Source organism: Urocitellus parryii, chromosome 11 (genome assembly GCF_045843805.1).
Source record: "Urocitellus parryii isolate mUroPar1 chromosome 11, mUroPar1.hap1, whole genome shotgun sequence".
Taxonomy (NCBI): domain Eukaryota; kingdom Metazoa; phylum Chordata; class Mammalia; order Rodentia; family Sciuridae; genus Urocitellus; species Urocitellus parryii.
The window spans coordinates 35873044-35887781 of NC_135541.1; the positions used below are offsets into that span (position 1 = coordinate 35873044).

At 41.5% G+C, this 14738-nt stretch overlaps 1 protein-coding gene and 1 long non-coding RNA gene across 3 annotated transcripts in view; one reads left to right on the top strand and one right to left on the bottom strand.

The window, feature by feature from the left end:
* LOC144249084 (uncharacterized) lies at nt 1-12248 on the bottom strand. The gene is made up of 3 exons (XR_013342145.1): nt 12077-12248; nt 7957-8558; nt 1-453 (listed from the first exon to the last, which is right to left on the bottom strand). It is a non-coding gene; the product is annotated as an uncharacterized LOC144249084 (long non-coding RNA).
* The window catches only part of Shisal2a (shisa like 2A), a 21332-nt gene continuing 18352 nt past the window's right edge, over nt 11759-14738 (top strand). Inside the window, exons 1-2 of one of the 2 annotated variants that reach the window (XM_077791115.1) lie at nt 11759-11767; nt 12292-12516. In XM_077791115.1, the coding sequence (XP_077647241.1) occupies nt 12335-12516 (182 nt within the window). In that variant the 5' untranslated portion in view covers nt 11759-11767; nt 12292-12334. Of the gene's footprint in view, nt 11768-11881; nt 12108-12244; nt 12517-14738 lie in introns of those variants that run through there. The other variant, XM_077791114.1, reaches the window with a different exon arrangement.

The window sequence follows — 14738 nt, forward strand, 5'->3', positions numbered from 1 at the left end:
ATATTCAGGACAGGGAAAAAAACTGGTTCTGGACATGGTATTGATATATTCACTAACAGTCTTCTGAAGACTAAGGTGATAGTTTTCTTATGTGTTGTCCTAACATGGGACACAATCCTTGCTGTCAGCGAAGTGGAAGGAAGAACAGAAGAAACTTGCTTATGAGCACACATGCCTGTATCTCATTCCTAAGAGACAAGTATTATGACTTCCATTTAACAGATATGGCTAAGTGAAATGTCCAAGATCAATCAGCAAGTCAGGTGCCAAGTAGCAATCAGATCCAGGCTGGTCTGGTCCCAGGGTCCTTGCCTTTTCCTCTACTCCCTCCTTCCTAGACCCTGGTAACAAGCCAGCAGAGTCAGGGTGAGTTTAGGATTGGAGACATTGATCCTGAGAGAGGGTCAGGGTGCAGAAGTCTTGGAGTAAATTGTAGAAGTGGCTGATCTCAGGCTGAAAAAAAAAAAAAACCCACACAGATCTAAAAATGCTTAATGATATGTATAGTGCCAGATCCATGTTGGGACCAGAGAAAGATGTAAGCAAAGGCAGTGTCTGTTTAAACTTTAGAGACAGACACCTCTAAGACAAATCCCAGTTTCTGCAATTCCTTGCTGTTTCCTCAGTAATTAACTCTCTCTAAGCCTCAGTATTTTTCTAACAGGGCACAGGGGTGCATACCTATAATTCCAGTGACTTGGGAGGCTGAGGCAGGAGAATCACAAGTTCAAAGCCAACCTCAGCAACTTAATGAGGCCCTAAAAAAACTTAGTGAGGCCCTGTTTCAAAATAAAACACAAAAAGGGCTGGAGATGTGACTCAGTGGCTAAGTACCCCTGGGATCAATCCCTAGGGATACAAAAAAAAATTCTATATGATACCTATATATAGACAGGATTAACCATATAGCTTTGCAGGGTTTGAAGGTGACCAGCTAGAAAGGACAAGGGAGGGCAGAAATCTAGCCTGAGCTCTACTTACTAAGCCTTGCCTTTGATATAGTGCTATATCAAGCCAAAGGAAAGGATCCATTTTTCTGACTTGCACAAAAGTACGCAAAGGAATGAAAGCACAAGATGGCAGACCCTTCCTTTAAGCCTTAGTCCTGTGAAACCACGGCTGAGGTAAGAACAGCTTCTGTTCCAGAGAAATCTGTCTTCCCAAACTGTGATTCATAAATGACATGATGACCACAGACAGTACTTAATGCATGGCATGTGTACAGTGAAGACAGCAAATGCTAAAAGAAAAAAAAATGGCATCCCAAATATAAGTCAGAAAAATGTTTCCAAAGGAGGGGTTTCTTCAAGCTAAACCTTGAAAGGATTTAAATAAGCAGAAGGGGAGAGTCACATGGGCAAAAACTTAGGAAAGAAGGCTCCTTTCCAAGACACTAGTTGAACTGGAGGCTTGCTATAGGAGAAAAAGTAAAATAGGTAGGGAGAGCTCAGATATTAAAAGTCAGATGGGGGGCTGGGGCTGTAGCTCAGTGGTAAAGTGCTTACCTGGAAAATGTGAGGCACTGGGTTCGATCCTCAGCACCACATAAAAATAAATAAAGATACTGTATGTTCATCTACAACTAAATAAATATTTTTAAAAAGTCAGATGGTATCATTGGGATTATTTCAACAGCTCAGATAAAAACCTTCAAAGGATCTCTCTATTGATAAGTGCATGATAGGGGAAAAAATCAAGTGGCGAAACATACAACTGTTCAGAGAAAAAAGAATTGCACAATTTTGCCTCAAAACTCAAAGGAGTTCCTTCAACATTACAATGGAAATCCTGGAAATATAATAAAGCAAGAAAAAGAATAAAGGGCATCCAGTGGAAAGGAAAAATAAAACTGCCTTTGTTCACAGACAATATGATCATATACATGTAAAAACCCTAAGCAATCTATAGCAAGGCTACTAGAACTAATAAACAAATACTGACATTTCAGAATATGGGATATGTATACAAAGTTAAATTATGTATACTAACAAAAATGGCATGCTGAGTTGGGATGTGGCATGGTGGTAGAGGACTTGTTTAGCATGCAGGAGGCCCTGATTTCAATCCGTAGCGCGCGGGCGCGCGCACACACACACACACACACACAAACCATTTACAAAAACATCAAATAAAAGAAAAAGGGCCAGCCTTTTCCCCCTGTGATGGCCAGACTGAGCAACTTAATGAAACAGGATCTCAAATAAAAATATAAAAAGGTCTAGAGGTACAGCTCAGAGGTAGAGCACTTGCCTAGCATGAGTGAGCCTCTGGGTTCAATTCTAGTAAAACACAAAAAGGAAAAAAGATTATATAAAATATATGTAAGAATGATATATCAAACAGTATAAAATCTTAAAATTCATATGGAATCACACAACAACAACCCTGATTAGCTCAGGCAACCTTGAGAGGAAATAAAAGAGAAAATAGCTGGGGCATCAGGTTATTTTTTTATATATTTATTTATTATTTTTTTTAGTTGTGTTTGGACACGATACCTTTATTCCATTCATTTATTTTTATGTGGTGCTGAGGATCAAACCCAGGGCCCTGCGCATACTAGGCAAGCGCTCTAACGCTGAGCCACAATCCCAGCCCTATTTTTTTTTAATATTTATTTTTTTAGTTGTAGTTGGACACAATATCTTTAATTTATTTATTTTTATGTGGTGCTAAGGCTCGAATCCAGGGCCTTGCACACATACTAGGCGAGTGCTCTATCACTGAGCCACAACCCCAGCCCAGGTTACTTTTTTTTTTTTTTTAATTATATTACTAAGCTATAGTAATGAAAGCAGAATGGTACTGACATAAAAATAGTCACATCAACAGATGGAAGAGGACAGAGAGCCCGGAAATTAACACACACAGTTTGAATAATTGATTTGTTGTTGTTCGAGAATTGAACCCAGGGATGCGGTTAGCACTGAACTAAGTCCCTAGTCCTTTTAATTTTAGTACCTTAGTCTCACCTGGATGGGCCTCAAACTTGCAATCCTGCTGTCTCACTCTTCTGAATCACTGGGATTACAGCTGTGCACAGTGAGCTAGGTCAACTAATTTTTTATTGAAATGTGCCAAGAACATAGGATGGGATAATGACAGTCTCTTCAATAAAGAGTATTTGGAACTGGATATCCACATGCATAAAAATGAAATTAGACCTATATCTCACACTACATATAAAGATCAACTCAAAATAAAATAAAGACAAACCCAACTGAAACAGTAAAACTATTAAAAGAAAACCTAAGGATAAAACCACAATGATTTTGTGGATTTAATTCCATAAAGCTCACATGACAAAAGCAAAACTAAAACAGTGGAATTATACCAAACTGAAAATCTTCTACACGGCAAAAGAAACAGAGTGAAGAGACAACCTACAGATTGGGAAAAAATATCTGGAAGCTATACATGAAATAAGAGGTTAATATCAAAAATATATTTAGGAACTCAACTCAATAGCAAGAAGATGAAAAAATAAATAAAAATTCAAAAATGGGCAAAGGACCTGAATAGACATTTCTCAAAAGAAGATCTCCAAATGGTCAAAAAAAATAGATGAAAAATGACAATATCACTAATCATTAGGAAAATGTAAATTAAAACCACAAGGAGGGACTGGGGTTGTGGCTCAGTGGGAGAATGTTTGCCTAGCACGTGTGAAGCACTGGGTTCGATTCGATTCTCAGCACCACATATAAATAAATAAAATACAGGTATTGTGTCCACCTACAACTAAAACTAACTAAATAAAAACCCACAAGGAGATACCATCTCATACCTATCAAGATAGCTATTATTGGGCTGGAGTTATGCCTCGGTGGTAAAGCATTTGCCTTGCATGTGTGAGGAACTGGGTTTGATTCTCAGCACCACATAAATAAATAAGGGCTGGGGATATAGCTCAGTTGGTAGAGTGCTTGCCTAGCATGCATAAGACCCTGGGTTCGAACCCCAGCACCACAAAAAAAAATAATAAAAAAAAAATAAAAATAAATAAAATAAAGGTAAAAAAGGCTGGAGTTGTGGCTCAGTGCAGAGCACTAGCCTAGCATGTGTGAGGCACTGGGTTCGATTCTCAGCACCACATATAAATAAATGAATAAAATAAAGGTCCATCAACAACTATAAAATAATTTTTAAAAAGACAGCTATTATCAAAAAGACTAGATAGGGCAGGGATGTAGCTTAGTGATAGAATGTTTACCTAGCATTTATGAGGGCCTGGGTTTGATCCCCAGCTTCTCTCTCTCTCTCTCTCTCTCTCTCTCTCTCTCTCTCTCTCCCCCCCCATTACACACACACACACACACACACACACACACACACACACAAGTATTAGCAAAGATATGGAGAAAAGGGAACCCTGCACACTGTGGGAGGTAATGCAAATTAGTACAGTATTATGGAAAACTTCATGAAGATTCCTCAAAAAAATAATAAATAAATAAAAAACAACCCTAAAAATAGCCAGGCGTGGTGGTGCATGTTTACAATTCCAGAAACTCAGAGAGGATGGCAAGTTCGAGGCCAGCCTCAGCAATTGAGGGAGACATTGAGAAATTAGTGGAGACCCTTCTGAAAATAAAAAATAAAAGGGCTGAGCATATATTATCCAACAATCCCACTTCTGGGTAAATATATTCAAACTATTTGAAATCGTATGTTGAGCTATCTGCCCTCCTATGTTTATCTCAGCATCATTTACAATAGTCAAGTCATGGAATCAACTTAAGTGTCCGTCAATCAATCAATGAATAAAGAAAATATAGCATATACACACAATGTAATGCTCTTATGCCTTTTAAAGAAAGGGAATTCTGTCATTTGTAACAACATGGATAAACCTTATGTCCTTTTAACAGACAAATGCCAGTTATCTCACTCATACAAGCAGAAATAGAATTGTGGCTACCAGAAGCTTGGTGGATTGGGGCAATGGAAAGCTGTTGGTCAAAGAGTACAAAGTTTCAGTTAGGAGAAATGTTTTCTGAGCTCTATTGCACAGCATGATGACTACCATTCATAATAATGTATTGTGTATTTCAAATTGCTAGGAGAGTACATTTCAAATTTTCTCACCACTAAAAAATAAGTATTTAAGGTGATCAGTATGTTAATTAGCTTGATTTAGTTGTTATACACACAAATATACAAATATATATATATGTAAAACATTACTTTATATCCTATAAAATACAAATATAATTTTCAATTTACAAGAAAATAAAATAAAGAAGATAAACCTGGGGCTGGAGATGTGGCTCAGCGGTAGCGCGCTCGCCTGGCATGCGTGCGGCCTGGGTTCAATCCTCAGCACCACATACCAACAAAGATGTTGTGTCCGCCGAGAACTAAAAAATAAATATTAAAAATTCTCTCTCTCTCTCTCTCTCTCTCTCTCACTCTCTCTTAAAAAAAAAAGAAGAAGATAAACCTAATTTTAAAATAAGAAGAACAGACATTTTGCCAAAGAAGATCCATAAATGGCTAATGAACACATAAAAAGATGTTCATCATTAGCTATTAGGGAAATACAAATAAGGCACAATGAGATACCATTCTACATTCACCTTTAAGAGTAGCTAAAATAAAAAATAAGTGAGGATGTGGAGTCCTGGCTCTTACACATTACTGTTGAAAATGCAAAATGGTACAGCTAGTCTGGAAAAGAATTTGGCAATTTCTTCAACATTAAACATACATTTAGGGCTGAGATTGTAGCTCAGTGGTAGAGCACTTGCCTAGCATGTGTGAGGCACTGGGTTCGATCCTCAGCATCAAATTTAAAAACAAAAAAATAAATAAAGGTATTGTGTCCATCTACAACTAAAAAAAAAATTTTTTAAAGCATACATTTACCCTGTAAGCCCAGAAATTCCACTTCTAGGAATGGCCTAAGTGGAATGAAAACACAGGTCCCAAAGAATAAAAGCATATGAACAAAAATGTTCGTAGCAACTTTATTCATAATAGTCCCAAACTAGAAACAACCCAAATGTCCACTAACAGTTGAATGAATAAACAAATTAAAGTATTTTCATATAATATGACTCGGCTATAAAAAGGGAGAGGAATTGTACATGTAAAAGGAATTGTACATGTAAAAAGGAATTGTACATGTAAAATTTCTGTGTACTTAAAGCCTTTGGGTGAGCAAGTAAAATCAGACACAAAAGAGAAATACTGTTTAACTCCATTAATACAAAAATCTTAGAACTGGCAGAATTGTTCTATAAGGGACAAAGAACAGACCAGTTCTGCATAAGTCAAGGCTCAGGGAGAGGAGGGCTGACTGCAAAGGAGACCCATGGGAGGGTGATGTGTGATGATGTGATAGAACAAAATGGGAACTTCAGGAATTTAAGAGCTGACAGGCTGTAGTTTTGCACGCTGACACAGAGCAGCTCTGCTTACTGACATTTAACCAAAGAGGCTTGCAGTGCCTAACAGGTACTGGTAAAAGATAACCACAGTAGCAGAAGCAGGAAACAGTAACGGGAACAGAACAATCTCCCTTTAGGCTTAGTGCAATAAAAATTCCTAAGCTGTATGAGCTAAGAGTCCCTAGGTTGTTTATAAACTTGTACTCATGTAGAGGGTGGGGATATAGCTCAGTTGGTAGAGTGTTAGCCTTGCATGCACAAGGCCCTGGGTTCAATCCCCAGCACAACATAAAAAAAAGAAGGAATGCAGAATGCACCCTCCAATAGAATTGCACAAACTCTCTTCCCTTGATGTACTCCAAACTTGCTTACTTATAAAAGTAAAAGCCCTCCTGTGCTTGAGGCTCAGACTTTGGGAACTATCCTTCTAGGCCTTAGTGCCACTAATAAAAGTGTTACTTCCAGATCTCAATGCCCTGACCCTCATAGTGTACTATATTTTGACTGTGGAGGTGTTTAATTCCATTAATACAAAAATCTTAGAACAGGCAGAATTAATCTAATAAGGGACAAAGAGCAGACTAGTTCTGCATAAGATAAGGCTCAGGGAGAGGAGGGCTGACTGCAAAAGGGACCCATGGGAGGGTGATGTATTTTTTTACATGGATGGACAAATTTATCAAAATTCACCATGCTATACACTTAAAATAAGTAGATTTTATTTTTTTTGTAAAATACATCTAAATAAAATTGATTTTAAAAGGAGAAAACACCTTAGGACTTAGTGGTGGAGCACTTGTGTACATAGGTCCTGGATTTGAATCTTAGCACCTAAACAAAAAAACAAAAACCCTCAGGAGATAATTGTGACAGCAATTTTTTTAAAAAATGGTAGAAAGACTGGGGATATAGCTAAGTGATAGAGCACTTGCTTAATATGTGCAAGGTTCTTTGTTCAATCATCAGTACTAAAAAAATCTGGAAGGAACTAAATATGGATAATAAATTCATTATATGTGTACAAAATGGAAAACTATACAGCAGCAAAAATGAATCAACTAGATAAAACATGTGTATCAGAATAAACAAAGTTCACAAACATAAGGCTAACCAAAAACCTAGGTTCAAGAACACCTGTGGTATGATGCTGTTTATTAAAAATGTAATACATGCAAAGCAGTTCCACATATTGCTTAAAAATCCATGCATATATGATAGCATAAATAAGGGTGTGGGAATGGGCTGGGGTTATGGCTCAGTGGTAGAGTGCTTGCCTAGCATGTGTGAGGCACTGGGTTTGATCCTCAGCACCATACAAAAATAAATAAAATAAAGGTATTGTGTCCATCTACAACTAAAATAATAATAGTAATAAAAAGAGCATGGGAATGATTAACACCCAATTTGAGAGAGTGGTTACCTCTGGGGGAGGAGGGAGGAGTAAATGGGACTTCAAACAAGACTGACTTTTTTTTTTTTTTTCCTTAAACCAAGTGGAGGGTACAGAGGTGGTTCTGCTGTGTGTCTTAAAGGTTTCATGGTAAGCCACATGCAGTGTGCTCACCTGTAATCTCAGCAACTCAGGAGTCTTGCCGGAGGATTGCAAGTTCAAAGCCAGCCTCAACGATTTAGCAAGACACTGAGTCAAATTAAAAAATGAAAAGATGTAACTCAGTGACAGAGGGCTCCTGGATTCCATCTCCAGTACAAGGGGGAAAAAGGTGGGGCAGGGTGTAATAAAACAAACAGCAAATATTCCCAAACCTGCAAAGGGTGGTAGTCACAGAGAGTGGGAAAGATCCTGGTTGGTTTCGGGAGATCTGCACCACCATCCCAGATTCACCCCTGGATTTGATGTTGGGGGATAGTCACTTTCCTCACAATGAGACATCAGCCTCATTCTTGAAGAGAAGGGAAAGAATCCTTCCTCAGCAGGCACTCTGAGGTCCACATACTTCCTTTGCTTTTCCAGCTGCTGTGAACGATGAGGAGCCTGGCAGCGGGGATATGTCAGTGGCAGGGTCCACACTGTGGGGCAGGTGTATTTGGGGCAGCAGGATGCATGGAAAGGTACTGCTCCACTCCACAAATTCAGAGGCCAGGGATGAGTCATGGACCACACATACGACTGAGGTTGTGTACCAGTTCTGCCTGGGTCATTGATTGCTGTGTGACATGGAGAGGAATTGGTTATTAGGGCCCCAAGTTGCCCCTGAGTTGTCAATCTCCCTTGACTACAGTCATCCAGTCTTCCGGTGAGGCCAACCACAGCGAGGGGTCAAGGGATCATTTCTTTCCAGACCCTCCTGGGGGAACTCAGCTTCAGGAGCAAGGCAGCCAAGGTCAAGAGGGCATTGTTTTGAGTACCATGCAGAAATTGTTTCCTGTTGGGGCTTGCCTAGTGCCAGGCTTTATGCTCCTCCATCTGGAGTAATCTTGGCTCCTGTCCTAGGGCAGAGAGGAAAAGTGACCTAGGGTCACCCAACAGGTGACTGGAACTTAATACTTGCATATCCTTGGGCAAGTTACTTAACCTCTCTAGGTCTGTTTTCCCGTACATAAAGTGGTACATAATTGTGTGTGTGTGTGTGTGTGTGTGTGTGTGTGTGTGTGTGTCTGGGAGACTTCATTCTAAGATATTATTAGATTTTTTTTTCTGTGCTGGGGATTGAATGCAGGACCTCACACATTATTAACAGACATCTGTGTATGGTAAGATTATGGGTGGTTTTTATTTTTTGTTCTTTCTGTATTCTCGAATTTATTTATTTATTTGTTTATTTATTTATTTATTTGTTTATTTATTTATTGTGGTGCTAGGGATGGAACCCAGGGCCTCACCTTTGCAATTGCTCTACCCCTGAGCAACATCCCCAGCCCTCTAATTTGATGTTTATAGTGTATATGTATTTTGTTATTCTTACATTTTTTCTTAATGGAGAGAGTAAGACTACAGGATTGTTGTGGGGATTAAAGGACACACTGAAAAGCACAAAGCAGCCAGGAGCGGTGGTGCATACCTGTAATCCCAGCAGCTGGGAAGGCTGAAGCAGGAGGATCACGAGTTCAAAGCCAGCCTCAGCAAAAGGCAAGGCGTTAAGCAATTCAGTGAGACCCTGTTTCTAAATAAAATATAAAATAGGGCTGGGAATGTGGCTCAGTGGTTGAGTGCCCTTATATTCAATCCCTGGTTCCTCCCTCCCAAATAAAAAAGCACAAAGCACAATTTCTAGTTCACAGTGTTTTATCCATGAGCACCAGCTCTCCCTGCCTACCCTTCCCTCCTATACTTTCTTTCCCTACTGGTGTTGGAGACTCTGGTCCCCAGATCTCAGCTGGGAGAGAAGAGGAGTGATACAGAACTCTGCCTGTGAGGCTTTGGATAAACCACACTTCCTGGAGTCTCAGTGACCTTGTCTGCAAAGTGGGAAGACCAACACCTATCTCAGAGGAAGTTTTCAAGGACTACATGACATCTAAGATGGGAAACTATCTGGAATATAGGAGATCTGCAGGAGAACACAGGGAAGGAAAATAATGGGCACATTGAAGGAACAAGCATAAAAGTAGGAGCTACATCTGAGAAACTAGAGGATTTTAACACAAGGTCCACAGAGCTCAAGGAATGCATGGGTAGAAGGCAGAAAGTCCATGAATCTATATGGGAAAAATTACAACCTTGTTTTCACTTATATCCAACAGAATTTAGCATTTCCTTTTATTACTCACATAAGGAAAATAAAAATAAAACTCCACAATAAAAGTAAAACTCCACCAACAGAAATCACAGATATTTTCATATTGCATTATAGTAGAGACATCTTGAAATATTGCTTATTTTCCTTCTCTAGCTCAAAATTATAAATTAATAGACTCATCTCTAAATCTTGGTATTTGACACTTTTTAAAATGTAGGACTAAATCATGATTCAATAGAATTGATATCCTTTGTGCTCCTAAATAATTTATTTTTGCAGTTAAATGGGACTATTGTGAATGGGGGAACACAGGCTTCATCAGAATCCAAAGAGGACCCTTGGCTAAATAGACATGGGTCCTGCCTGAGCCGTTGATCACTGTGTGATATTGTGCTTGTCTCTCAGGGTACAATCACCCCTCTAAGTTGTTGAGAAAAATAATTCTTGGCTAGAATAGGATTTTGGAAATTGTTCAAGGCTTCCCAGTTTTTCCAAAAAACAAAAGTAGAGTGTTTTCTTTCTCAGATGATGTCTATGTCTCCAGGCGGCCTCTTTCCCTCCCAAAGGATTCCTCCCCTTTACTCTCCTGATAAATAGAGGCCAAAATGTACCTTCACTAGAGCAGGCCAGTAATAATAACAATTCCATCCAGTTTTTATATTTGACCTTACAGTGACCCTTGAGGATATTACTCCCTCAGAACTCTTCCCTGCCCCCTCAGATGGTACCCCATGGGTGTCTGGGTCCCTGTATTTCCCCTTTCACTGCAGTGTCTGTCTGATTCCACCACAAAACTGTGTGGTGCTCCATGAAAGACCCAGATCTGACTCTTTTCAGGGGCTCCAGAGGCATGGCATGCAGAAGCATCTATGGAGCTGAGCTGGAAGAAGATAAGGAACTAGAAGGGGTAGCACAGAGAAGCAGGGAAGGGTAGAGCTGGGCTTAAGTCCAGATCCCTTGATACCCATGATCATCCCTGACAAACCCAAAGCAAAGGGAAGAATGGGGAATGCCAAGGCATCACATTAACTATTTTCTACTCTATCTACTGCTGTGCATAATATAGGGAGCTAAGGCCATGAAGAAGCTGTATGAGGCCCTTGGATATGGCAGGTCTATTCTCTCAGGGTTAAAATATATTGCCAAGACTCTGAAAGCACCTTCAGGCTGTAGTTGTCTGATCCTAATGAGATTACTGCCTTCCTGGTATAGAAGTAATTTCTAAAAAGAGAGAGAGGTCTGCTGGCTCTGCTGGAGATGGGGGAAAGGGATTACCATCTGGGAACACCCACACTTGCCCCCTTGTCCTTAGCCAGGGGCAGAGTATGAACAACAAAGGAGAATGCATGAGGGAAGAAAGGAAAAAACTGGCAAGGAAGCCAGAATATGAAGACACTTAAAAGCCCACGGGAAAAGAGTTGCTCAGAGAACCTTCGCGAGCCTCGGTTAAAATTCCATTGATTTGGGATCGAGGGAAATGACTTGTCTCTGGTCTCAGCAATCTTGTAGAAAGTGGATGTGAAAAATCCCTGGTCCTCTGAGTTGTTGTGAAAGTTAGCATAAGTAGCGTGTTAATCATCCCCATATGATCCTGTTATGTGGGTCAGTCACTTGTCTGTTTCCTGCACTTCCTAGCACTCAACATAGTGCCTATCACCAAGAGGGTGACCAATGCAGGTAAGAGACCCATGCTCCTGGCCTTGAATTCCTGCTACCCTGGCCATGCCGTGTGTTTCTGAGCACCCAGCGCCCTGGTGCACACACAGTGGAGGCAGCGGAGCTGGCGGGGAAGTGCGGGCACAGCGGCGCGCTGCAGGCAGCTCCCCAGCAGATCCCCCGCTGTCTGCCTTGCGGGAGCCCCCAACTAGCGCCCCGCGCCTGAACTGCAACTCCCACCCAGATTCCCGCCGCCCTCCGCTCCGCTCTCCTCCTCCTCCGGCTGCTCTTCCACCGCACATCCCCTGCCGCGGCGCCCCGCCTGAGCACCTGGTAGCCACTGGGTCTTCGCGGTCTCCAGGTTCTAACCGCTGCGTCTCTGCGCCCCGAGCCCTGCCTTCCTCTGCGCGTCTCTCTCTCTCTCTCTCTCTCTCTCTCTCTCTCTCTCTCTCTCTCTCTCTCTCTCTCTCCCTCTGCTAATCTCTCAGTCTTTCTCAGGCTCGGTCTTCACCAGTCTTTCGTTCCACCGGCCCTTGTCTCGCCAGCCGTCTATTGGCCGAAAGGGCAGCGGGCCGGGCGAGGGGCGCAATGACCGGCGCTTGCACGAGCTACGTGAGCGCGGAGCAGGAGGTGGTGCACGGCTTCAGCTGCCCACGGCCAGGGGGCGAGGCGGCCGCCGTCTTCTGCTGTGGCTTCCGCGACCACAAGTACTGCTGCGACGACCCGCACAGCTTCTTCCCCTACGAGCACAGCTACATGTGGTGGCTCAGGTACTGGCCCTGGCCCTAACCCCACCTCCAACCCCACCAGGGTCTTAACCCTCTAGCCCTACCTTCAGCTCATGCGCTGGCTAAGATTCAACCTTCATCTAATGTCCACCTAAAGATTGCACCAACCCCCATCCCATCCTTAGTCTTCAAGCTCAGTGCTGACCCTATTCCCACCCTATCACCAACTTAACCTCCCCCTGAAACCCCATCTCAGCTCAGTTCCCTCATCCTTACCCTAGCCCTTGTTGAGAAGTGTTCTTGAACGTCACCCCAACTCTTTCCACCAACCCTCACCCAGTTCTCATTTCAGACTCCATTCTACCATCACCTTCAATCCAACCCCAAATCACATACCAATCCTTACTTTAACAGCAAATTTACATCTTCAAACATCCACAGGAACCCATACTCCACCCCAATCCTCATCCAAATGCCTGCCAGAGTCCTCTTCCCGATGTCAACACCAACCTCATCCCTGGTTCTACCCACTCCCCAATATTGATCCCAGTCCTTATCTTCTCTCCAGCCCTAACTGCCTCCTTAAGGCTGGGTGCAGTCCACTTCAGCTCTTCTTCCACATCCTGACTCCAAATATGTTCTAGACCTACAAGGAAACCTCAACCTCAAATCTTAATCCTCACCTGATGCTACACCCCCACCCCAGCCTCAACCCTTTCCTTCCCTTTTATACATATTCTTTCACCTACTCCTTACTGAACATGTAGTGTGTGTTGAGCCTCATGTTGCATGCTGGGCTTGTACTCCATCCTCAAGCTAAGACAAAGGACCTGAGGTTCAGAGCTGCCTCCAAGTTCATCATGACACAATGGCATAATGTCCTAATAACAGGAGTGTAGTTTGGGTGAATCTCTACCCGTAGAACTCCAATTTTCCAATTGTTCAGGGAAGGAGTTGGCTAGGCGCTCTGACATTGCTGGAACTAAGTATGGTATTGAGGAGGCAATAGGTCTCTATCTCTCTGGGTCTCCAAAAGCCTCATCCAGAGAATGGGACCTTATCCTCAGCCTCCTCTGGGAAATAGACATCAGCAAAAATAGAATGAATTATCTTAAGAAGATAGTGGTTTTTCCTGTCCCTCGAGGTATATGAGCTACATGCCCTCTGGGTGAAAATGACAACACTGAAACCTCTCTGGGGCTGTGGCTTTTCATCTCCCAAAAGAGGAAAATGATCAATCACTACCGTGATTTCTAACTAGGGTAGTGGCAAGGATAAAATAAGATAACAGAGGTGAAAACAACTTGGTATGTGCCAATGACAGTTACAAATATTATTGCCTTGTCTAGACTATTCAATGTGTAACTCTGAAAATTTTCAGATGGTCAGGTTATAAGATTCTGCACATTTGGCTGCTGTCTAAACCCAGAGAATACTAATTTATTGTCTGTTCATTCGTGTATTCATTCATTTACCATACCTTTGTTTTATGTCAAAAACTTTGAAAGAACTGAGGACACAAAAATCAATTATTCCCTTCCCCAGGGGAGCTTCCAATCTATTTAGAGATATGATCCACACCCAAAGAAAAAAGGGAAGTATTTGATGAAGGCTCACTGTGTATTTAGGCCTGAACTGGGAACTGAAATGAGCTGGTGCTGGTCTACCTTTGAAGTACAGAGAAAGTGAGGAGCTTTGGGACTGCTCCAGAATCTGGTCCAAGCCTTGGTTTAATAATTATTCTATATATGGATTGGGAAAGTTGTTTAATCTCCTGGACTCTTTCCTCATTTTCCAATTGGTGATAATACATGTCTTGTGGAATTATTGTAAGGACTAAGTAAAATAATACATGTGAAAGTGACCAATGCATACAGTAGGTACTCAAGAGAAGAGAGTTCCCTTTCCATGGAAAGTGAAGCTCAGAGTATAAAAGTGAATTGTGGGGGAGTTGTAGCTCAACAGTGAGGACTTGCTTTGTACATGTGAGGCACTATGTTTGAGTGCCAGCACCACATATAAATAAGCAAATAAAATAAAAAGGTCCATCAACAACTAAAAAAAAACATACTTAAAAACAAAGTGAATTGTCAGGCTGAGGCTGTAGTTCAGTGGCAGAGTACTTCTCTACCACATCTGAGGCACTGGGTTCAATCCTTAGCACCACATAAAAATAAACAAATAAAATAAAGGCATGCTGTCCATCTACAACTACGAAAAAAAAGTGAATTGTCAAAGATCTTCTAGCAATATCATAGCAGACT